At 42.4% G+C, this 27,012-nt stretch overlaps 1 protein-coding gene across 1 annotated transcript in view; it reads left to right on the top strand.

Moving 5' to 3' along the window:
* Positions 1-26,303, top strand: part of PLEKHG2 (pleckstrin homology and RhoGEF domain containing G2) — a 361,757-nt gene extending 335,454 nt beyond the window's left edge. Inside the window, exon 19 of the mRNA XM_069207509.1 lies at positions 12,665-26,303. Within this exon, the coding sequence (XP_069063610.1) occupies positions 12,665-17,271 (4,607 nt within the window). The 3' untranslated portion in view covers positions 17,272-26,303. The remainder of the gene's footprint in view (positions 1-12,664) is intronic.
* Positions 26,304-27,012: the final 709 nt, after the last annotated feature.

Raw genomic sequence — 27,012 nt, 5'->3', positions numbered from 1 at the left:
GATCCAGTTTAAGCGGTGAAACTGGAAAAAGACCACTGGATCCAAATGTTCACAGGTGAGACTATCCCAATTAACTTGGATACACATTTGGTAGAGGTAGACCTGGTCACAATGCTGAACAAAATGGGCTGTTGAAGTATGCCTTCTTGACAGGACCCCTGGACCAGATCCTAGAGTTACAGCTTGCTGTGAGCCCTGCAAATGCAAAAGACTCTAAACCATCTGTGAAAGAAGTGACAGCAGCAAAAGAGTCAAAAAGCATTTTAGTACACTGAATAGATACTGTGACTCTGAGTATCAGTCAGCTAGGTGGAAACTTGCAAATAACAGTTTAAAACGTTGTTCACGATCACTCAACTAACATCAAGACTATGAAGGAGATACAATTTCTGTGAGAAAATGACCAGTGACTTGGGACTCATGCTGAGAATGTAAGGGGCTACTCTTAGATGAACAATTGTACTACTAAAAATCGACTACATAAATATTGATCTACAATACCATTGAAGTAAAAATATAGACAAGAATAATATAGACAAATCTGTACTTATAATTAAACCAATGACAATATGGATTCCAAAATATCATTCTACAAAATTATCTAAAGGATCATTGCTCGAAAGCTCAACTTCAGGGAAAGGGATGTTATCCTCCAAGCAGTTAGACCAAAAGTCTCAGTAAGGAATGTAACACAAATATCCTCCTTTTTCCAGACTTTACTGAATCAGCTCAGAATCATTGCAGAACATTTGATGCTGTCAACCCTGAACTTCAAAACAGTGAAGTACACACAGCTGTTCTCCACTCAGCTTAATATTCTGGCTGAGGGAAAATCATGAAAATCGCGGCAGTTCATTGTGCCAGGTGAGGTATGAGATTGACCCATGGGCTGGTGATTAGGTGGTGCAAGAATAAGCACTTCAACTGCAAATAGAGAGAACATGGTGAATGGTCTGACAAAATGCCAAGGGACAGAAGCAAAGTTCCCTGAATAGCCACTGTAGCCAATGAACTTGGAGAGGAACACAGAGTTGTTGAGGGTAAAGAGTAACCCACTGTAAAAGATCCTTCATGATGAGCAGGTGTGTTCAACCAAATCTAAATAATTATATGGAATGTGGTACTGTTGCTTATGTATATTTATAAAAATATGACGGCTTTGAAAGATGTATCAAACACCTTACAAGATAGGACAGAATAACATATCTCAACCAAATCCCCTGGTGAAATGGGGGATAATAGGTGTAATTCTCATGATGAATCCTGGCTAAGGGGAGCTCATGTAGCTCCCGTAGAAATTGGATTTAACAAGATACAGCAGTCAAAGATTTGAAGATTGTTGGCCACATAAAATGTAATTGTTAGAGGTTTTTCTCTTGGAGTGAAGATGGTTTTATAGGTTATACATAATGTGTGGGCTGGATTATACTTACTAGAGCCTTACAATATGAGTGGTATCAGGACCACCATGCTCAAATTCATCCCTTTGAATATCAATGGGATGGGGAATTAGATCAAAATGATGTGTGTCCAAAATTCTTCACAGACGTGGAACAGACACAGAGTTTCAAGAGACTCAACCAGTGAGCTATGTTCTCAGCAGAATGCAATATGAGTCCATGATACATGTAGGATTTACAGCATGCTTGAAAGGCGTAAGTATTTTGGTTTAAAAATCCATTCCACTCCTGAGAATACCTGGACTTTTCTATTGGGCTTTTGTGGCGGGCCACTGAGTGCATAGAAGGGGAAACTAAATGACCTTTCTGTCTGTGCACCGCCAACTCCCACTGTAGGATCATACCATAAACAGTATGGGATCTCCAATAGTATAATTCCTGTAGAGCACAGTGACTTTTAACATCACTTGAACATGGTGATTTCGGCCAGGCTGGATAGAATTGCTTTCAGGGGAGTCCCTTTGGATACCTCATACGCACGGAAGTTTGTTAATGACCGGTGTCTGATAGAAACATGAACAGAGAGACATCATATCAAGCAGTAATCCTCCTATCACCCCATGGTTCCTGCTTCATTTTTTAGGATAGCCTTTTTCTTGGATCTGAATTGTCACTCCAGAGGTTTTGTAAAGTGAAAGTCTTGGTCCAAGTGATATTTGACCACTTACTTCTAAGGATGGAATTTAACAGGAGATGATGGAGATGTCCCCTGGGATGGTGACTGGAAGTATTGGAGATGAATGATAATGTCATGGTAAACAGGCTGAGAGACACCACAGAAAAATATTTTGAAGAGGATGTGGGGCTGATGCAATCTGTATTAACTCTTTGGGAGGCCTATAATGCAATCACAAAAGGTGAAACAATATGAACAATACTGGGGAAGAAATGAGAATTGGAAATGAAAACCAGGGAGGCTTAATGACCTGTTGAAATTGGAGTAACAGTATCTGGTAGATTGAGAATCCGGGGATGAATGATCAGATAATACTTGAAATATCAGATTACACCTCCATATCTACCATTGAGGCCTGTAAGCATCTTATAGTTACACCAATACACTCCACAATATGGAAAATGGTGAGAACACCAATTAAAAAGCTCAGTAAGCACAATGAGGGCTAAACATAAACAAGGACATTGATGGATACGTGGGAAACCTTTATGAAGGGAAATAAGATAGAACAGGAATTTGCTGATCAATGCAAGTGACTATACTCCACAAGACTAAATATGAAAGAGTCGATCTACTAGGTTTTGTTGTAGATCTGCTGATCCCCACAAATTCGACCACTCATAAGGATATCATAGAAGAGAATTCAGAAGCTATTACACTGATGAGTCGTGGAGGCTTCCTGACCTAAATGGACTACTGTTGGAATATTCTAAGAATCAAGCTAGTAATCAATCTACAAATATTTGAAGAAACTAAAAGAGATAGTCACCTGCCATATGATCTGCAGGTGGCTACAAATGTATTAATTCATACTGTTAAAAAGCCTAAAAGAGACTGCCAATCGTACCAGCTGATTTCCTTGTTGAACTTTAAAACTAAAAACCCTTTCCAAGTTCCTGGTGAATCATCTACTTAGGGTAATAGGTTCACTGGTGCGACCTGAATAATCAGGGTTAGTGCCAGATTGAAGCATAAGACACAACCATAGAAAACTACATGGTCACACACTGGACACCTAGAAATTAATGGAGCTGACTGCAGGCTTGGTGTTCAGTGCAACTAAGTCATTTGATTCTTTTGAGGGGGAATATATTTGGTAGTGCAGAAACAGATGAGCATTGCCCATCACTTTTTGTCTTGGGTTGGTGCTCTGTACTCCAGGTAAAGAAATTTGGAATAGGGTCCTGTTGGAGCTATTGTTATTAGAGGGAGGAACAAGACAGGGCTATCCTCTATCGCTACTACTTTTGTCCTCCATTCTAGATTCATTGGTGGAATGGGTCTGGCAAGATGCTCTATTTAGAGGACTTCAGTGACAAACCCAATGTAGTGAGAGACTGTCCCTATATGCAGATGATTTATTTTTATGTGTTGCCAACCCAGCTGCCACTATTGGAAGAATACTCTATATTTTTGTAGTATTTGACAGAAACTCTGGTTTTGCATATAATGGCATCAGTCAGTTTTCTACCCCTTTTATAACTGGGATCAAGTGAAAAGAAACTGCCTCTACATTAAAATAGCTGTCAGCATTTTAAATATCTACTATGTCTAGAGGGATAAAAGCGAATTTCACAAGTACAATTTGTACACAGCCATAGCAGAATTTATTCGCACAGTTTTACAGCTTTGAGAACTACACAGAGTTCTTTGTTTTATTTTTTGCTTAGTTTAGGAGCAAAATACATGTTGGAGATTTTGTTTTTTAATTCCAGGTTAGTTTGAATTATATTTTACCAATCCATAGCTGTAATACTGTACCTGGAGTCCAGTGATTAATTTGTAAATAAAAAAGACTGTGCCCAAAGTTCTCCTTTGAAAGACGCAGCTGCTGCAATTATATGTGAGAGCACAGAATACTGAGGCAACCTAATCCTAAAACCATTGTGGGCCTCTTTAATCCATTTACTGCCACTCCTTGCACCTTCAGCTCACTCTTGCAGCTTTCTGATTTCTGCCTTTCTGATGTTTTTCGTTTTTCTCTTCCTCCGTCTTTCCCTTATGCGTCTTTCGCTCACAGTAAATACCTGGTACTGAAAAATAAGTGCTGGCCCTCAGAAGTAAGTGCTGGTGCCCCCCACCGGAAACCACCGGCTCAAGTTAAGCGCTGCTGGAGTGTTAAAAGGTTTTTGGCACTCTCTAGCTTGGCATGGATGGTACTGTGCTAATCCTATGTTTATAAACTCTGCTAGACATTTGTGGTGTTGTAGGGTGCTCCAAATAAAGGATCTGCTCTCCACCTAAACTTGGGAACTACCCAGAGTTCCCGGCTTCTTTTTTTGTGTGTGTTTGTGTGTATATATATATATATATGTTCGATGGCATGTGTAGCTGCAGATACACAGGCTTTGCACATCCCGACATCTAGTGTTGGGCTCGGAGTGTTACAAGTTGTTTTTCTTCGAAGAAGCCTTTTCAAGTCACGAGATCGAGGGACTCCTCCCCTTTCGGCTCCATTGTGCATGGGCATCGACTCCATCTTAGATTGTTTTCTTTCCGCCATCGGGTTCGGACGTGTTCCTTTACGCTCCGCGCTTTGGTTCGGAAAGTTAGTGAAAAACTCGGAAAATTCGACGGTATTGTTTGCGTTCGGTATCGGGTTAGTTACAACAGATCGACACCGAAATTTGAAGAGCTCCGGCGGCCCTTCGGGGTTTTCGATTCCCGGCGGGGCCTGGTCAGCCCGACCGCGTGCGTCTTCAAGGCTAATGGAACGGACCCCATTCCGTTTCTGCCCCGAATGTCACAATAAGTATCCTTATACAGATCAGCATTTGGTCTGTAATTTGTGTTTGTCGCCAGAACACAAAGAGGATACCTGTGAGGCCTGTCAGGCATTTCGGTCCAGAAAGACCTTAAGGGACCGAAGAGCAAGAAGACTCCAGATGGCGTTGGTGCCGACAGGACAAAAACACATGGAGGAAGAAGAGGAAGCCTTCTCCATCGAGGATTCAGACTCGGAAGAGGTCGATCCTGAACAGACTCCGAAAAACGTGAGTAAGACGTCGATACACAAGACTTACGTAAAGACCAGTAAAGCCCAGGGGACGCCACCGCCAACAGGCCATGGCTTAACCCGAAAAATAGGTAACCGGGCATCGGCACCGAAAAAGGGCATGCATGTGTCGAAGCCATCCGACTCCGGTCGAGATACCGGCACAGAGCACACTCGACCCGAGACACCGGGTCAGAGCAGACTCGACCCCGAGACACCGGGTCAGAGCAATCTCGCCACCGAGAGAGCGGCACCGAACCAAGTCGGCACTGAGAAAGTACGCCGAAGAGCAAAAAAGTGTTGTCGGAACCGAAAAAGGCAGCCGAAAAGGTTTTGATACCGAAACATCCGGCCTCGGAACCTAAATCAAGTTCCTACACAGCGGAACAAGGCCTGTCCTCACAAATGCAAACACATAGATTTGGACAGTAACTGGAGACAATGGAGCCAGACTACACCCAAAGAAGGCTCCACATCCAAAAAGAAACAGGGAAGATCAGTACTCTCCCTCCAATTCGAATGAAATGAAAACTTGCCTTCCAAGAGGATGACAAGCAGCCACAGGCGAAGGTGGCTAAACAAGTAACCCCGCCACCATCTCCACAACGCTCTCCACAACCATCACCGGTAGGCACTCCACCAATGATGCAATCCCCAACTCATACAGGGAGGAGTCAGGATGATCCAGAAGCGTGGGATCTTTATGATGCGCCAGTGTCAGATAACAGTCCTGAGTGTTATCCAGCTAGACCGTCACCACCAGAGGATAGTACAGACTACGCACATGTGGTGTCAAGGGCAGCGGCGTTTCATTATGTCAGCCTGCATGCTGAGCCAATTGAAGACGACTTTCTATTTAATACACTGTCGTCCACACACAGCCAGTACCAGAGCCTCCCCATGCTACCTGGAATGCTAAAACACTCCAAACAAGTGTTTGAGGAGCCTGTGAAAGGAAGGGCCATTAATCCAAGGGTGGAGAAAAAATATAAACCGCCACCAACAGACCCCATGTACATCACACAACAGTTGACACCAGACTCAGTGGTAGTGGGGCAGCTCGCAAGAGGGTGAACTCACACACTTCAGGAGATGCACCACCTCCAGACAAAGAGATTCGTAAGTTTGACGCGGCAGGGAAAAGAGTGGCGGCACAGGCAGCAAACCAGTGGCGTATTCCAAACTCACAGGCTTTGTTGGCCAGATATGATAGGGCTCATTGGGACGAAATGCAACACTTTATAGAACATTTGCCCAAGGAGATCCAAAAAAGAGCACAGCAAGTAGTGGAAGAAGGACAGAGTATCTCGAACAATCAGATACGGTCAGCAATGGATGCGGCAGACACAGCTGCTAGGACTGTAAACACAGCAGTGACAATACGGAGACATGCATGGCTGCGTACATCAGGATTCAAGCCGGAAATACGAGCCGTGCTGAATATGCCATTTAACGGACAGCAGTTGTTTGGGCCGGAGGTGGACACTGCTATCGAAAAACTTAAAAAGGGCACTGATACCGCCAAAGCCATGGGCGCACTCTACTCCCCACAGAGCAGAGGCACTTTTCGTAAAACACAGTTTCGAGGGGGGTTTCGAGGACAAAGCACGGAACCCACAACCTCACAAACAAGGCCCACTTATCAGAGCCAATATCAGCAGGGATGTTTTCGGGGACAATATAGTGGGGGACAATTCCCAAAAAGTAGAGGGACGTTCCAAACTCCCAAAACTCCACAGAACAAGCAGTGATTTCAACGTCACAAATCCTCAACACATAACACCAGTTGGGGGGAGATTAACCAAGTTCTACAAACAATGGGAGGAAATAACAAAAGACACTTGGGTCCTAGCAATTATCCAGCATGGTTATTGCATAGAATTTCTAAAATTCCCACCAAATGTCCCACCGAAAACACACAGTATGTCAAAACAACACATGGATCTTCTACAACTGGAGGTTCAAGCGTTGTTACAAAAAGATGCAATAGAACTCGTACCAATTCATCAGAGAGGAACAGGAGTTTACTCACTGTACTTTCTCATACCCCAAGAAGACAAAACTCTAAGACCTATATTAGATCTCAGAACATTAAATATCTACATCAAATCAGATCACTTTCACATGGTGACACTGCAGGACGTAATCCCATTGCTCAAACAACAAGACTACATGACAACACTAGACCTAAAGGATGCATACTTCCATATACCGATACATCCTTCACACAGAAAGTACTTAAGGTTTGTATTCCAAGGGGTACATTACCAATTCAAAGTGTTGCTATTCGGGATAACAACTACGCCAAGAGTTTTTACAAAATGCCTGGCAGTAGTGGCTGCTCATATCAGAAGGTAGCAAATACATGTGTTCCCGTACCTAGACGATTGGCTAATCAAAACCAACACACAAGAACGGTGTTCACAACACACAAAATATGTCATAGAAACCCTCCACAAACTAGGTTTCTCACTCAACTACAACAAGTCACACCTTCAACCCTGTCAAACACAGCAATACTTAGGGGCGACAATCAACACAACAAAAGGGATTGCCACTCCAAGTCCACAAAGGGTACAGGCATTTCACAATGTAATACAGGCCATGTACCCAAAACAAAAGATACAAGTGAAGATGGTGATGAAACTACTAGGCATGATGTACTCATGCATAGCCATTGTCCCAAACGCAAGATTGCACATGCAGCCCTTACAACAGTGCCTAGCATTACAATGGTCACAGACGCAGGGTCAACTTCAAGATCTAGTGTTGATAGACCGCCAAACATACACCTCGCTTCAATGGTGGAACAATATAAATTTAAACCAAGGGCAGCCTTTCCAAAACCCAGTGCCTCAATACGTAATAACAACAGATGCCTCCATGATAGGGTGGGGAGCACACCTCAACCAACACAGCATCCAAGGACAATGGGACACTCAGCAGAAACAGTTTCACATAAATCACTTAGAACTACTGGCAGTATTTCTAGCGTTGAAAGCATTTCAACCTATAATAAGCCACAAACACATTCTTGTCAAAACAGACAACATGACAATGATGTATTATCTGAACAAACAGGGAGGAACACACTCGACACAGTTGTGTCTCCTGGCACAGAGAATATTGCATTGGGCGATTCACAACCACATTCGCCTAATAGCGCAGTTTATTCCAGGGATTCAGAATCAGTTAGCAGACAATCTCTCTCGAGATCACCAACAGATCCACGAATGGGAGATTCACCCCCAAATACTAAACACTTACTTCCAAAGATGGGGAACACCACAAATAGACCTATTTGCAACAAAAGAAAACACAAAATGCCAAAACTTCGCATCCAGATACCCACAGGATCAGTCTCAAGGCAATGCGTTATGGATGAGTTGGTCAGGGATATTTGCATATGCTTTTCCCCCTCTCCCACTCCTTCCATATCTGGTAAACAAATTGAGTCAAAACAAACTCAAACTCATACTAATAGCACCAACTTGGGCAAGGCAACCTTGGTACACAACACTACTAGACCTATCAGTAGTACCATATGTCAAACTACCAAACAGGCCAGATCTGTTAACTCAACACAAAAAACAGATCAGACACCCAAATCCAGCATCGCTGAATTTAGCAATTTGGCTCCTGAAGTCTTAGAATTCGGACATCTAGACCTCACACAGGAATGTATGGAGGTCATAAGACAAGCTAGGAAACCAACCACAAGACATTGCTATGCAAATAAGTGGAAAAGATTTGTGTATTACTGCCATAATAAACAAATACAACCCTTAAACTCATCTGCTAAAGACATCGTCAGCTACCTACTGCACTTACAAAAGTCAAAGCTAGCTTTTTCATCCATTAAAATACATCTCACAGCAATTTCAGCTTATCTGCAAATTACGCACTCAACATCACTTTTTAGGATTCCAGTCATAAAGGCTTTTATGGAGGGTCTGAAAAGAATTATCCCACCAAGGACACCACCAGTTCCTTCGTGGAACCTTAACATTGTCTTGACACGGCTCATGGGTCCACCGTTTGAACCCATGCACTCATGTGAGATACAATACTTAACATGGAAAGTAGGATTTCTAATTGCCATCACATCTCTAAGAAGAGTGAGATACAAGCATTTACCATACAAGAACCCTTTATTCAGATACACAAGCATAAAGTAGTTTTACGAACAAATCCTAAGTTCTTACCAAAAGTCATATCACCGTTCCACTTGAATCAAACAGTAGAACTACCAGTGTTCTTTCCACAACCAGATTCTGTAGCTGAAAGAGCACTACATACATTAGACATAAAAAGAGCGTTAATGTAATACATTGACAGAACAAAACAAATTCGAAAAACAAAACAACTGTTCGTTGCTTTCCAAAAACCTCATACAGGAAATCCAATATCCAAACAAGGCATTGCCAGATGGATAGTTAAATGAATTTAAACCTGTTATCTCAAAGCAAAAAGAGAACTGCCTATAACACCAAAAGCACACTCGACTAGAAAGAAAGCTGCTACCATGGCCTTTCTAGGAAACATTCCAATGACTGAAATATGTAAGGCAGCCACATGGTCTACGCTTCATACGTTTACCAAGCACTACTGCATGGATGTGTTAACAGCACAACAAGCCACAGTAGGACAAGCAGTACTACGAACTTTGTTTCAAACAACTACAACTACTACAGGCTGAACCACCGCTTTTGGGGAGATAACTGCTTACTAGTCTATGCAAAGCATGTGTATCTGCAGCTACACATGCCATCAAACGGAAAATGTCACTTACCCAGTGTACATCTGTTCGTGGCATGGGACGCTGCAGATTCACATGCGCCCACCCACCTCCCTGGGAGCCTGTAGCCGTTTGAAGTTGATCTTGAACATTTGTAAATTTGTAGATATATCGCTTTAACGACATTATGTACATACATATTTACTCCATTGTATGGGCACTATTACTATAATACACAACTCCTACCTCACCCTCTGCGGGGAAAACAATCTAAGATGGAGTCGACGCCCATGCGCAATGGAGCCGAAAGGGGAGGAGTCCCTCGATCTCGTGACTCGAAAAGACTTCTTTGAAGAAAAACAACTTGTAACACTCCGAGCCCAACACAAGATGGCGGGATGTGAAAAGCATGTGAATCTGCAGATAATAATGTTTAGGCCAGGCCCTGGGGGATGAGGTCCAAGATCTGACCTGGGGAAGGGGGCCTTGCAGGGTTTGGTTGGTATAGGCAATAGCAACAGGGACTGGCCGCAAAGGTAATGCACGGCGATGGTTGGATTAACGTATAGTAATGAAAATTACTATAGGTTAGAAATACCATAGAAATTCACTCAAAAAACCAAAGGGTACAGGGGCATTATAGTTATGCTCACATTATAAACATAAAAAACACAGAAATTCACCTATCATAGTTAGTGTTATCTCAAGTAACTATAACTTGTGCCCTAAGGTAACTATAACTTGCGCACTCGCCATGCACTGCTAATTACCTCACAAATTAAGGCACTCATGACATCTTTGATAACATCACTGATAATATCAATGTAATATTTGCAGTAAAAATTTTCACAGAAACAACTGTGCATGGCAGGGGCGTGAGTTACAGTTACCTTAGGGCACGAGTTATAGTTACTTGAGATAACTCTAACTATAACAGGTGTTTTTTAAGTAAAGATAGATAGATAGATAAATAGATTGCAAAAGTTGCAGTAATATTATTAATTAATTGATAGTAGATGTCATCAGTGATGTAATATGTAATATGTGGGGTAAGTAGCAGGGCCCGGCTAGAGCGCAAACCCACATGCATACCCACATATATATATATAGAAAACCACTGCTACGTAACCAAACATAAATATTTTGTCATGGAATGGATTTTTTTAATGTATATATTTATTTTTACTTTATGCGCAATGTATGACCTTTGTTACCCAGTTGCACTATATGGGACCAGAATTAAAAAAACCTGCTGGCTCTTACTGGAAAGGTGTGGAACTGGTGTGGAAAAGGTCCACCCAAAAAATTAGATTAGAGGGTTGGTTGTCAGCCTCACCCATGCAGGGGTGAGCAGCAAGCTAAGGGAAATGAGGACCGTACGAGGACTTCACAGCTGGGATATGAATAGTAACCTCCTTTCTTTGGAGGTTGTGGCCCCAAAACAGTCTAAACACTAAGCTTTGCGTGGCAGAATTGAAAGTATTTCTATACCCAATCTCTTGACTCACATTAAGAGTTCATATCAAGGATGACTATCATGTCTCTAATGATGTCCCACTGAAAAACAGTGTGATGCTGGAGGTAGTGTCAAGAAAAGCAGTGTCACTGACATAGAACTCTGCTTTATAACACTCTAAAGAGTTGAGTGGTCTGAGGTCCAAATGGGAAGCTAATCTTGGGGAAATGGAAGATATAGTTTAGAAGAGGCATTGTAATATCTTCTGAAGCTGGCTATCAGGGCAGATGTTGGGGTGCCTAGGGTGTATTACAAACATGCAAACTGATGATGAAATCAAAGACAATTGGTCTTAGAATATGTGGTCAGTAAGGTAACTTGAATTTGATAGTTGACCAAAGGGACAAAGTGAGACCCTGGGACAGCTCTGAGATTTCAGCCCTGTAAAAATGGCTGTGATACGGACTGTTGTATAGATTCTGGGAAATGCATATATGCCCTAGGCAGTACAATAAAGTATGAGGTACATGGTTGAGAGATGAATGTTGACTCAATTCAATAAGTCAGATTGGATTCCTACTGAATAGGGCCATTTCTTCCCATAATTCAAGTCTACTACTGTCTACTAGAAATGTCAACATAGCCCTGCATGTAGGTTCAACAAGGGCTATGTGTAATACATGAATACATGCTGATTCATAGCAATTCATTATTTTCTTCCTAGGTAGGCTACTCATGGTTCATAATGCACTCAATGACCTTTCATAAAACTTTATGGTGTTTGCCCTCGTCCTACAAATTGTCATAAAAATCTTCCTTCTTGTAATCAACAGGTATTAAACACGAATATTCTTTAAGTACTAAGGCCCATATTTATACTTTTTTAGCGCCGCATTTGCGTCATTTTTTGACGCAAAAGCGGCGCAAACTTGCAAAATACAATTGTATTTTGAAAGTTGGTGCCGTTTTTGGTCAAAAAGCGGCACAAATGTGGCACTAAAAATGTATAAATATGGGCCTAAGTGTTCTGAAGATAATGTTCTCCGACCTATTCCCAGGTGTAACTTAATACATTGAGCAACTTTTTTGTGTGTGAACCCTATATATTCAAATTTGTATAACTTCATTTTTTAGTTAGTGGTCTTGGAATGCCAACTCATCTTTCTGAAATTGACAACTGTGGACTTTAACATAACCAGAGCAGTCTATAAAAGGTATAAGCTAAACCATTTGTTACAGAGAGAATTTTTTCTTAAAACAATTGTAAAAAAAAAATAAAAAAAATATATATATATAGAAATGTTATTGATGGTGTTTCTTTTTCTTTCTCTCATTTCAGTTGAGCCACAGGTCTATGGCCATGTTCTCATCCGTGAATCACTGCTGCATCTAAACTGCATTCAGGAAAACAGTTCCCTCATTTCCACTGTGAAAGAGAGTGTCAATGACCTGGAAAATAGCAACCGGAAACCATTTCCTGTATTGAGTGATTCTGACATACTGCATCAAGAAGAAACACTTATGTCACTTGAGGACCTAGTTGAGTCTTTGGAGGAGGGTAGATTGTCTACCCCAAAGGAGATCACAAGTTTGAATTCATTTGTGCCTGAAATTCCATCTTTAGATCTAGAACTAGAGACTCCAATTACATCAGATGCTGTGAATGGAGAAGTAACTGACTGCATGCAGCATTCACACCAGGAACTAACCTCGACTAAAAGTATACTAAATGAGGTTCCTAAAATGCTTTCAAAAAGCCTGGCTAATATTCAAGAGTCATCAATTGGATGCCATGATATATCTGCAATGCCTTTCCAAATAAATGAGAATGGTGTGGAGCTACAAGAATTCTTGCCCCCAGCTGGACTCCAGGAACAATCTGATAATACCTCGCCAAGCTTAAATATTGATGCAAAGGCAATGGAATTAGTATCCAAGGTTGAACCACATGAACAATCGGATATCACACCAGCACAGCCTGACAGTGTTATGGAACCAGTTGAATTCACTTTTCAAAATGGATCCATGAAATGCTTAGACATTCCCACAGCAAACTTAGTGAATGTGTCACCACCATTGGGAGAAGAAGAGAGAGAAAATGTTGTCACTGAGAAACTTTGTGAGTCAAACAATTGTTCCAAGATCCTACCACCAAGCATTGATTCTGTCAACGAGACTGTTATATTACCACAGTTAATAACAAATGATAGTGTATCGCCTTCCAGTTTGGAATCAAAAAACAGCAATACTGAGCCTCAACTACAATATTCAGCAGAAGCCCATGGTTCTTCTGCTCAAACTGTAGTGTGCAGAACTGATATCACTGAAGCTGAAGGTGGCAGCAAAGTAAAATTAGTAGTTATAACTCCACCCAAGGAAAGGGCTTTTTTACCATCAGCCACCCCAAATGAAGATATTGATCCTGATGTAAATACTACCTCAGTGGTGGACAACAACACAATAAATCTTGCCACTACACAGGGTGGCAGCGAGGAATCTAATTTAATACCCAATTTAATTGAAAATGAGACAGTGGCCAATGTATCAGTGGTTCCTGTACCTGTTAATATATTGTCTCCAGGATCCACATTAATTGGGGAGTCAGAACAGCAACCAGTAATTTCAGAAACAATTAATATCTCATTCACACTTCCCCTAGAAATGGAAAAGAATATTCTCAATACAACACTAAATTCAAACGCTGGAATAATTGATGATTATCCACACTCTAAATTGAAACCTGAAACACCAACTAGTATTAACAAAGATAATAAGTATGTCGAGGCCATGGGTATATCATGCAATGAAAACCATCAAATAAACTCCTCATCCTCTCCTTTGTGTGTTGAAATAGATCCACCAGCACAAGCGGCAGATTTCCCATGCTTGAGCAGTCAAAGACATCAACAACTGCAAGCCTCCATTGTTGGAGTTGCCAATTTTCAGCCTCTAGAACACATAAATATTGAGGAGGCCACTTCCTTGATCTTGAATGACAGAGGGAGTTTGCAGTCAACAGAATATTCTCCACCCAAAGAAAGTTCCTCTTATCTGCAAACTACAGATTGTGAAATGACATCACAAGCACCCAAGGCTAAGAACGCACCATTGGGCATTTCCAGGCCTCCTGATGCTCCAGACAGCTCACCTCTTTTACCAGTGGAACACTCCTCTTTCAGTCCCAATATACGGATTCACCCTCCTGCATTTGTACAAAAGAAACTTTCCAGTTCTGCCTCATTATCCAAGTACCTCACTGCTTCTTGTATTGGTCAAAGTCTTCCCCAAAAGAGTGTGCTGACCAAATCTAAAAGCTGTGAGATAGGGGAGCCATTTCTAGCACCTCATCATCATATTTCCCGCCCGTTGTCATCTTCTTCATTTCGAGGGGGATACAGATCACCATCTCCCGTTAAACTAAATTCATTCAGCATTCCAAAGTCATCAAGCTTTGCAAAAGATGGAGTTAAAATAAAACGATCTGCATCACTTTCTCTTGCCCATGCCAAAGAAAACTCTTGTCAATCCCTACCCTTTTTCTGCTGTCCTGGTAGTAGTCCAGGAGCATTAACAAGTACCAAAGGGAAGGTTTCTGGTGTGTCAGATAAAATCCTATGCTCTTCAGGCATAATACCTTTGATCACAAAACCATTCAACCGGACGACTTCGCAGATGAAGACATTGGATCCAGGACCTCCAGAATGTAAAACCCATAACCAGAGGGCCTTAGAATTGAGGTCATCAAAGCAGGGAATGTCAGACCCACCTTTCGAGATGAGGTCATCATACTCATTGCTGCCAGACCAGAGGATATCAAATTCAAGGCCATCGTGTTCTAGGCCTTCAGACCTACAGTTGTTAGACTTCATGTGTTTAGATTTGGCTGTGCCAAACTCAAACCTGACTGGCCCAGGACTGGCATACCGACAGCGATCAGAAGTTGAGCCATCAAAGTCAAGTCCACTTGATGTGAGTCCGTCACTTGTAAGGACATCAGGCATGTGGTCGTCAGAGCCACCACTGTCAGAATCAAGACCAACAGAGCCATGTTTGCTAGACCGCAAGCTGTCAAGCCCTAGGCCATCAAACCAAAACCTATCTGATCCAAGAACGCCAGACTCAAATCCATTAAACCTAAGACTGTCAAAACAAACAGCTTCAGCCCCAAGACTATCAGATTCAGCCAAATCAGGCTCAAACCAATCAGACCGAAGACAGTCAGACCCATGTCTACTAGACTTGTGGATTTTAGGCCCAAGGCCATCAGACAGGTGTGTATCAGACCCAAGGACATTATTAGATCTAACACTTTCAGAAACAAGGTCATCAGATCTCACGCCATCAGACCAAAGTCCTTCAGACCTACAATCAGACCACAGTTCATTAGACCTAAGGAAAACAGACCTAAATTTATTAGAGCAGAAAGAAGTGGACTGGAATCCAAGTATGGTATATCCAAAGCCATCAGACCCAAAGCAGTCAGACTCAAGACATCCACACCAGAGACAGTTGGACACAAGACCACTAGAGACAAGGTCTTCAGCTCCAAAGCCAATTGACCCCAGGGAATCAGCCCATCAGAAACAATCAGAACAGATTTCTTCAGACCTGCCACCATCAGAATCTAACCAGCAGTCTTTAAATGTAAGATATTCAGAACCAACGCAGCCGGACCCAAGGCTTTCAAAACCAAAACCATCAGACTTGAGGTTTTCCAACCTTAGCCTTTCAAAGACGGAGCCTTCAAACTCAAGCTCATTTGACCAGCATCCCTCAGATCTGAGACCATCCAGCCCAATCCCTCAAGGCCTAAATTCCTCAGACCTTGGATTTCGAAATCCAATGCATGTTGACCTGAAGCCATCAGAGCAGACTGTCTGTTTGCCCTCTGGTTCAGCAGTTGTAATTGCTTTTCCACGCCCATCTCCTGGAAGAGCTTCCAGAATGCCGTCCATTCCCCAACCTAGGTGGTCTCCCACCTCTTCTACTGTTTCTGAGCCTAATTCAAGGGTGCAGTCTCCCTCTCCAGTATGTAGGAGGATATGTTCCCCTCCCCCAGACTTCAGCTTTACAAGAGGAAAGCCACCACGCTCTTCATTTGTGGGCTCCAGAGTATGTTCATTCACTCCACTGTGCATGAGTTCCTCTGAGAAGTCCCCTTCCTTATCTGCAAGTTCAACTCCTACATGCATAAGCCCAAGCACTTCCATGCCAGTCTCGCCACTAACCATCAGCCCCAATACAGGGCCATTCAGTTTACCTCAAGGCAACAAGAAAACAAGAGGTGGCCAGCTTCCTGCAGCTGCCCTCAAGGAAAGAAGCAGTAGCCCAGTGCATCCTGGCAGACTCTCCCTTGGAGCAAGAGAAGATGATGCTGTCATATGGGGAACCATGGGATCATTGGGTAGCCCACCATGCCAGAGCCCTGGCATCCAGTCACCAGTAAGAAGTGGAGGTGGTAGTCTCAGTTCTCATGAGCTGACTTGCATACACTGGCCGGATGTCCGTGAACTTCGATCAAAGTATGTAGGCCATGAAAATCATGAAGGATTACACTCTCAGAAAAAATCAGATGAAAGGTCTGCTAGTTCTTCAATCGTTGTCAGAAACAGAGAGGATCATCTTGGCAGACCAGAGGAGAGAAAGCCAAATGTGGACAATGTGACACTCTGTGTCCCACTGCCAGAAGCCCTAAAGAATCTGTCAGCTGATGAAATTCTTTACACTCTAGACCGGGAGGACTCCCCTGAAACCCGTGACAAAGGCCTACTGAAGGCAAGCTATTCTACCACAGTCAACATCCAGATAGGGGGCAGTGGTCGCATTGCCTCTTTCAGCAATGCCCAGGTCAGCCTCACGCATCCCTTTTTGGCAGCCCCAGAATCCCAGAATGTAAGGCGGGTGAACATCAACGGGGGACCCTTGGACACTCCACAGAAGACCTGAGTTTCTGTTATCTCTAACAACCCTCAGTGTCACATGGATAGCAGCACTTTCCTTAATGTTGCCTGCCACACCAGTCACTTGCAGGGCCAAGGTAAAGAACTTGCAATAGGAGTACTGGAAGTTCTAGGCCAATCTGGCCACAAGGTATGCAAGATCATTTGGAACAAAGAAAATGTCCCCTGGGATCAAGTCCATAGTGTGTGAAAAGATATAGATTTTGTGTAAGAGCCCTGAAGAGAGACATGTCGGGTGCCAAACTGCCAAAGAACATACTCACAAAATGTGGTGCCTGAAACCAGACCATGTGCTGTACAGAGAACGAAACTAACATTATTCTAACTCAAGTTTGTCATTGGCTGAGAATTTTGTATAAAGCGTCTCCTGTCTCAGTAAATGTATGGTAACGAAACTGCCAAACACGATCTCTTTGTGTTGCATACAAAGGTGCTCTCAGAAAGTGAAACCTCCCCTTACAAACTGACGCTACCATTTTCTTGTGAGACATAGGCTTTTAGTTGCACTTAACGTTTCGGGCTTAAACTTGCCTGTTAACTGTTTTTCTATGAGATTACCCTGACTGTTTGAATTGACATGAGGGACCATTTTTCTGAAATTTGTGGACCAAAGTGATTCCTATGGATTGGGACACAAACGTCTTAGGTTTTCAAAAAGTAGCATTTCTTCTGCACCACTCGGGGTATGTGTGTGTGGCAGACATGGTAGGCAAAGTGTAGGGCTGCCCTGCATCTGGCATCCATCTTCTACTTTAGGTGGTCAGCCGATCTAATGGGAATGTTTGGAAACCTCATCCAGTAGGGAAGCACTGGGTATTGTTTGATCTTTCTTGCTGAGTGCTTGGGTGCTGTGCTTGGGAGGTGTGCATATGGATAAGAGGTGTATCTCTTCTAGCTGCAGTAGGAGGGTGTTGTGATCCAATAGGGATCTCTGTTTTATTCCAGAGAAGGCCCAGCAGCATGGCAGGGATGTGCAGGTCCATGTTATACTGAAGTAAACATGCTGTTAAACTGGTTGTCTGACTGTCAACAGAGGCAGATGATGACATGATATGGTTTTTGTATGCTCTGTGCCATGTACTGAAACCCATTTTACACTTGCTAAAAGTACATAAATTTGACTTGGTCAGTCACTGGTCCACAGTAACCACTCAGTAGGCCAGTGGTGCTAGCGTGTACCATGTACAGCAATATTGGGTCTTCCTAAGACCATCAGCTTCCAGGGTCTGTGTAGACAAATCCCAAGTCAAAACACATGGGGCCTGATTATGACCTTGGTTGACTGAATACTCGTCACAACCGTGACGGAAATCCCATCCACTGTATTACAAGTCCCATTATATCCTACGTAACTCGTTAAACGGCGAGCGGGATATGTGTCACGTTTGTAACGAGTATCCCATCTGCCAATGTCGTAATCAGGCCTATGGTCTGTAACACTTGGGTAGTCAGGTTTAGCTTCTGTGATACATATTAATACGTTCTTTCATCAATGCCAAATCATGGTTTACAGCCAAGGAGAATATTTCAAAAGTGTTACTCGGGTTGTCACTTTAAAAACTCGGTTTTCCTGATTATCCTGATATTGTGTTGACATGTCTATTGTTGATCTTACAAATCCACCCACAACCGAAGAGACTACCAGTATGTTCTTGTACTTAACTTCTTGTTCTTCACAAGCAGAGAAGCTATTGAAAAAGTCGAATATTCTATGATAATGACCTCTCCCGATGCAAATAATGTCTCAATGCTCAATCCAGCCCAGTATTTCTTTTTTGGAACGTTTACAGATATGTTCTTCCTTCTAAGCTGTTTTTTTCTAGTAGTTTACGTGACTGTTTCTTTTCTAAGGTTGTCATTTTTGTTCTGAATACCAACACTTTGGATATTTTCGAAAGTCTGACCTGTAGCCGGCGCCGATTTCTGCAGGTAACGCCTCCCCGGTCTAGCACTTGTGATAGTCTATGCACCCCGGGTCTACCTGAGTGTGGAAGAAGGGTCCCTAGGACCCCAGAAGCGAACGACAGCTCCGAGACAAGCCAAAGCACTGTCTTTGTAAGAAATATTCAAAATGTTATTATGAAAAACACAACATCGTGTTTTCAAACAGCAAAGCTAAAAGGAAAAAAATAAAATGTATGATTAGAGAACTGTAGCAGACGGAGGGACACCCTCCGAAATGAAAATGATAACAGACCAGTCCTTTACTCAGTTTCCATTTGCAACATTATCCACAAACTGCATTAATTTCCCAACCTTTTTGAAATTGAGGGACCTCGTGGTAACGGGAGTACAAAGTCACTGCCTATGCCATAACACAAACCGAGGTGACTTCACTAAAAAAAAAAAAAATTGGAGGAGCCACTAAATCTGCATTTAAGCGAGTTGCCTCTCGGATATAGAAATGGTTTGGGCCCAATTGGGGCCCTTGAGGAGAGTTTAGTGACAAATAGTAATTCGACTCACAAGTGTGCCTTCAAATGAGAGCGCTTCATTGTGTTCATGATTAAGGTAAACTGCCATCAATAGAGAATCATTAACAAACAAAATTACATTGAAGTCACTTAAGGATGTCCTTAGGTGACATGGTACATGAATTATTGATATTAATCTGAAACAATAAAATGATGACTAAATTACACAGACAGACGTAGACGCTTACAAATAGAGCACATTATATTAAGCTTAAACAAAAATAAATGATGGGGTTTAATGATATTGTATAATAATACATTGACAATGTTTTGACCAATAGAGCTTCCCACTGCTGCTCCTTTACATTTGTCAATGTACCAGAAGCCCACTCTCTTGTGGAAGCTCACGAATGTCAGTCTTGTATTAAGATAAAACTTGTGAAGGTGAGAAAGAACTGTCCAGAGGAGGGTTGGGCTGTTCGTCGGAGTTTCAGTGTTATACACCATTCATTGTTTTCATGAGATTTTTTACCCGCCCTTTTCACCGCTATACGTGTTCCTGTCTTTCTAAGCACTTAGGCCCTGATTTAAGAAAAACGTTGCTGCACCCAGTGCAGCGCCACTTTTCTTCCACCCACTTAGCACTTCCCCTAACACGACCCTGTATGTGCCATATCTAAGATATAGCGCACCATGGCGGTAGTTAGGGAAATAGCATCCACATTTTTGATGCTAGTTCAGAAATCTGCAGGATTAGCATAAAAAATGATGCTGCTAATCCTGCAAAGCCCATTGAAGCACATTGTAAACAATGGTGTGCCTCCCTTTAATGCCTGCTCTTAGCAGGCGTTAAAAGTGCCCAAAAAATAATGCAAAGAACTCTCTTAAATTTGTTTGCATGATTTTTCCCCCCACCACCTCGCCCCACTAACAGGCGAACTCCTCTTTGAAGACATTATGCCTGGCGCACCCATAATGTAACGCAAAGGGTTACAAAGTGGTGCAATGCTTGCATTGCACCACATTGTGAATTTGGCGTGGAGATTTTGGCCTCGGTGGGCCACAATAGCGTAAAAAAAGATTACACCAATGTGGCGCAAGGAGGCACTAGGTGCTCTTAAATCTGCCTCTTAGCATCTTAAGGGTGGAGCGGGCCATATCTACTACCGGCTCATGCCATATGAACCAGATGGCCGCAATTGGTTTATTGTATGAGCTCTTATTGAAAACAAATTTGACATCTTGCACATTCCTTCCCAAAATGTTTCTACTGTTCAAAATACTTGGGGACATGGGCATAACTCTGGTGCACTTTAAAGCAGACAAATAGTGCTTTTACCTTTATCCTGTATTTACCAGTCCTCAGATAGGCCTTGCAGCTGATTTGCTGGGCTTTTGTGTTCACACTCACATGATGATGCAGGCTGAGGTGGGGCACAGATCTTACTGCAGTGCTGTTTCTGCATCCCTTTGATCATTCTTACTAGGCATGTGAATATTTTTTCTTACATGATCAATATCTTATGTAAATCCTTAATAATGGGTAGCCTGTAGCTTGATTAATTTCTGTTTTTTTAATTGAATAATGTTTTCTCATAGAGGCTTCATTGCTGCAAAAACAGAAATAATTGAACTTGTAACAGTCACCATAACATCACTTTACACATTTTGTAGACAACACATTAAACTGGTATGTCACTTGACTATTTTGCATGATGGCATGCTTCACAAATAATTTTCATGCTGGCGACTCTTAAGGTATAACACAAGTAAATTCCAACATTGTCTAAAAAATTACAAAAATTATTTTGTGCTTCCCAAGCAATGCTCAACCAATGGAATAAAGGGTTAAGATGGACCTTCCTTGATAAGATGTAAACAGGAAGTAAGTACCCATGCATACTCTTAAGTAATTCCGGAACTAGGAAGAACACAGGACATGTGTTGAAATCCTTAGAAAATACCAGTAATTCCCTCTTGTCTTAGGATCGGCCAGTGGCAGCAAAGAGCGTTGTGAATTCATATATCTGCTGTGGAAACTTTACGCAAGAGAGTCTGTGATGTGAATGTGGTTGTAGCAAAAGGTAAGTGTGTATGTGAGAGTGAGTGTGATGGGGGATAGAGAAAGTGTAACTGAGTAAAAAGAAAAGCTTGGAGGATGGGGTATGGGCTTTTCATTCCTTTCAAAGAAGGAGAACACATCCTAAGTGAGCTTAAAACGCTAACTGGAATGCTGACTTTGAAGATTGTTCTCTGGAATTCTTGGAAGATCCTGGTCCAAGTAGTCATGAAGACCTCCATTTCTCTCCTAGTTATGGGGGATATCCATTTGAAACTTATTCTGTCCTGGAAGCTAGGCATTCTGAGGAGAGGCAGTCTAATTCGTGGTACTAGTGCTGCTGGTTGGGCCTGCACTGGTACTAATAGTGATTAGTGCATCCTCATCTATTCAGCCTGTAAAAAGCAGCAGTCATAATAAAACAGTGTTCAGAGCCTAGCTTCGACCGCTCTCTTTCCAGCTTCGATAATTTTCAGATAAAATTATCTAGAAATGGGCACAGCATTGAATGTCACAATATTCAGGCCTTTAAAACAAAGACACGAGGTGGCATTTTTAAGAAAATCAGTCTGGGCCACCAATTGTAAGGAAACACTTAATATATTAGCCACTTCCTCAAAATGTATACCTTAGCCACAGATTGCACCAGAGCAAAATTTAAGGGGCAAATATTAGCCAACCCCCATCTGGGGACATTGATGGAAAAAGTGAGAGCGCAGAGAGCGAGAGAGAGAAATGAGAGACTAACAGAGAGAAAGTACAGTTGTGTGTGAGAAGGGAGAGCATAAAAGGAAAAAATGGGCACAGAGGGATAGAAGCCCTGGCCAGTACTAGATCCCTGTGCAATGGTGAATAGGGAAACAACCATCATTTGTATCTAGACGTTAGTGTAGAAGACCTGTCGACAGTGCCGTCCACTGTACTCCAGCATGAAATATAAAATCCAGCATGTAGTACTCGCTTTAGGATCATCTTAAGAGTGCTTACTGGAATGGGAATAAAAAGCCTTCTGGGTAAACCCAAGTTAGGGTGATTGGTCAAGGTGCTCTTCGAATGATAATGTACCACTGGGGTCCGGGTGACCCCAACTCTGTTGGTGAGATATAGGTGCTTCCAACATCTTACATGTTTGCTCCATCTGCAAGTAAAAGAAAGATAACGTGTTGTGCATGCCTGACAAGCATTCTGCACCCACAGCAAAACTGCCTACAGATATTCCCACAGCATAGTTCCCAAAAACAAGACAGCTGGAGGAGGAAGGGGCTAGAGCTGGGTAGATTAGTCCTCTGAAACAAGACTTCAATCACCTGTCAGCATATATATTGCTAGAACTGTGAACTCTACTTCTCGTACTGAATTTATTAGGGAATGTAATGGAAAAGCCTGGACTGGATGAGCTACTCATGCATGGGCCTGGAAAACGTCAGGCAACATACCTGTGAGCAAAGTAAACATTTGGAGGAACATGGAAAGGGGTGGCTGATCCTCCTATTACACCTTCAGAGTCCTTACAGTGGCTTCCTGTGACTCAGGTATCTAAATGGCTGAGTAACTTGAGATAGTGCATCCCCTTCCAAAATCTGGCGAAAGTTTGTTTGGACTAGTCATTACAAAGACATGCAAAAGCCTGGGGGCCTAGTTGTGGTTCCTTGAGTGTAGATATAACCCACTGCATCACAGAGATTTCAGTGGCTTACATTGAAGGTTCTGAAATGTGCAATATACCCTTACTGTTAATATGCATCCTTCATTAGTTTCGTCAACATTTTCTGCACATTTCTTTGCAGCATGCAGAACCCTATGTAACAAAACAAGTTACATTTATCTTCTGACTTAATTTAGTATTTGTTGCCTCTTGCACATGTATAGGATGAACCACTGATCATCCAGAATTTTGAAGGGACTTCGGCAAGTCACTCCTGTATACTACAGCTCTTTCCAACATTGGCCCAGGTCAGCCAGATCCGCACCACATGCTCATGACAACCACTGACAATGTGAATTATTCATATTTATATTACATGCATGTAATGTTTTCAGATATGGGCATCGTGCATGGATCGGCAATTAAGGGCCAAGGTTGTTCACCTGTAATGCAAGCCCTACAATATGCTTTTGTTGTTCTGATTTATCGCTGACCAGTCGGAGTTCCAAAGTAAATCTGAGCCTGGCTTATACTGAATATCCTACAGTCTATCAGTATCTGAGGCTGCATATTAGGAGCAACACCGTGCCTGGTGTCCCTGCTCTGTCCCAGAGACTTTCCAAAAAGGATTATAGGTCACTGCATTATCAAGTTGATGATCAAGCACTGTGGGGGTCATTCCGACTTTGGCGGGCGGCAGAGGCCGCCCGCCAAAGTAACCCCGTCGGAAGACCGCTCCGCGGTCAACAGACCGCGACGGTCATTCCGACTTTCCCGCTGGGCCGGCGGGCGACCGCCAGTGGCATGGGCAATGCAGGGGCCCGCAGGGGCCCCACGACACCCGTTCCCGCCATCCTGTTCCTGGCGGTAACAACCGCCAGGAACAGGATGGCGGGAAGGGGGTCGGAATCCCCATGGCGGCGCTGGGATTCCCTTGGGCAGGGGTAAACTGGCGGGAAACCGCCCGTTGCCCTTTTCTGACCGCGGCTTTACCGCTGCGGTCAGAATTGCCCATGTAGCACCGCCAGCCTGTTGGCGGTGCTACCTCCGGCCTCCACCCTGGCGGTCTATGACCGCCAGGGTCGGAATGAGGCCCTATGTGCCTAGACTAGATTTTGTTGTATCTATTGCAATCTTTCCCTCATCTTGTAATTACAAGTCTTGAGTGGCAGCTGTGCTGTTGAACATTTCAACAGACATATTTCTATGCAGGTTACAGAACATCCCTTCACACTTTTCTTCTGCTGGCCTTACCATGCCCATCACTAAATATGTGCAGCACTGAGCAGATCAGACTCAGTTACCTGTTGTGTTCCAGAATGGAAAAGAGCTTGTTTGTTTGATGTTCCTCCTCCTTCAGAACCCATGTGTATTGCATGTCCTAACTACCACTGCTTCTTTATTTTTAATGTTCCACGCACTAAAGCTAATTCCATTACATAGGTTCATCACTTGTCAGTCACATTTTCCGATTTTACTTTTCTCTAAACTTCAAAACCTGAAGAGGAATCCTAAGTTTACAAAGTTTGTGAGGCTTCCCTAAACAGACATAAAGGCATTCATGGTAGATCTACCGCAAATTATGTTTGCTTATTTGTGCTTGTCTTATTTCTGGTGGTGCAAATGTTTGTGACGATGGATTCTCGATCTGTGATTCCAGATGGATCTCCTTTTTCAACACAGGGGTGTCTAAAGAAGTGAAAAACAACTGCTCCCACGGGCTAAGTACCAGCTATCCAGTCTTTCGGATTGTTTTGGTACTATGATTAGAAATATTCTAGAACCACAGTTGATTGTGTTGGACTCCCTCTGGCTTTAGAACTGCCTTGGGAAAACCATTATTGTACTCCTTCCTAGCTAAGAATTCAAACAAATGTATGTCTGCCTACATAGATCCCTGGCTGTGCCTTTTGCCATTTTACAGACACACAGACATTCATACAAATTGAAAATGATAGACAGTCATAAGCCATGAAATCTTCACCCTAACAAGCAGGTCTCTCGACCTGAAGACCTGCTGTAAAGTTATAGTGACTACAGCTAGTACGCTGACCAAGAGTTCCCAAATTCAAGGCATGCTACAATGTGTTGGTTTTAAATACCAAATCAAAAATGGAGTAGAAGGGACAAAAAGAAGGAAGGGACAGCTCTGTACATGATCTAAGTTGTATTAAGTTTACTTCAATGAATGGCATTCCGAATCCCCACTTTTGCACTCCTAGGCCCATATTTATACTTTTTTTGGCCGCATTTGTGTCATTCTTTGACGCAAAAGCGGCGCTAATTTACAAAATACAATTGTGTTTTGTAAATGAGCGCCACTTTTGCGCCAAAAAGTGATGCAAACGCGGCACAAAAAAAGTATAAATATGGGCCTTAACCCCCTTTCCTCTACTTGATGTTGCCTTTCAGATGCTTTATATGAGGGGAATTGTGCAGCAACTGAGATGCAGAAAGATGTTGTTGGGTAGGGCAATGTTTCCCTTGTCCATCAGCTTTTTTCAGGTACATGTTCTGCCTCAAGCTGTAGACACTTCTCTCACACAGGCTGTTTATCCTTCAAATGTTTACACTTGTGTATGACTGCATTCCACAATGGCAACAGGGCTCACTTTTGGCGGGTCACAGGTTATGTTTTTAAGTGTTTTAAAAAATAATTATTTATATGATATGAAATGTTTGTCCCAATAAATAGCAGGAGGGAGGTTTCCTCTCTTCTGTCCTTGTAAATACTTTCTTCATGTTTAGCAGCATTGTCACCCATGGCTTTGAGAACCTTTGTTGAATGTACATATAATTTGAGAAAACTTTGTTTTATATATTTTTCTTTGTATTCTGCTTTTTTGTATTGTATTAAGTTTAATTTTTAAACTGCAAACAATAAATGAACCATACCTGTTTTCCTGAATGTCTAGAATGTTGGTCTTTTTTAGAAGCATTAGCATGAGGGTGTAGAGGAAGTGTTTGTGCTGGAAAAGGACGATATTGTCATCATTACCCAGATTATTTTGTCGATGTAGCCCGTTGTCGGTAAATGTTATCTTCAAAATTAGTAGAAAGAGGGTTGCAGTCTTTCTTCTGTGGTTATGATACTGAAATCCACATCTTGGCCTTTGTCCTTGTAGTGTATGTGAAGGTTGTCCTATCTAGGTCAAGGAGTGTCGGATCCATGGCAGATTTTTATGCTATCGTCATAAGATAAATTTGAATGCAATTAATCTAAATGGAACACATGTACATGGTCAGTGGTTATGTAGAAAATGTAGAATGGATCTCTCCCTGCTGAAAGTAGGCTGGACACCTCTGGAATGTTCTGGATAATCTAGAGGGGGAACAATTGCAAGTCGTGTGAAAATGACATATATTACTGGCAACTCTAGTGCAGGATATTTTCTGATATATCACATGCTTACGGATGTCTGGGAGTATATGATCAGGCTCTGAACCAAAATCAAAAACTCAATCCTTGCACAGTCTGGCTCTTCTTTCTCTTTGATTTCCACAAGCGGTACTAAGTGTCCCTGTACAGAGGCTAATAATGGTTTACCTTGTCTGTAACATGGCATCCATACATATAATCTCCATTTAGAAGAACTTAGCACGGTTGTG

The sequence above is a fragment of the Pleurodeles waltl genome, chromosome 9 (genome assembly GCF_031143425.1).
Source record: "Pleurodeles waltl isolate 20211129_DDA chromosome 9, aPleWal1.hap1.20221129, whole genome shotgun sequence".
In the NCBI taxonomy this organism is placed as follows: Eukaryota; Metazoa; Chordata; class Amphibia; order Caudata; family Salamandridae; genus Pleurodeles; species Pleurodeles waltl.
This window is presented reverse-complemented; position numbering and strand designations above follow the sequence as displayed.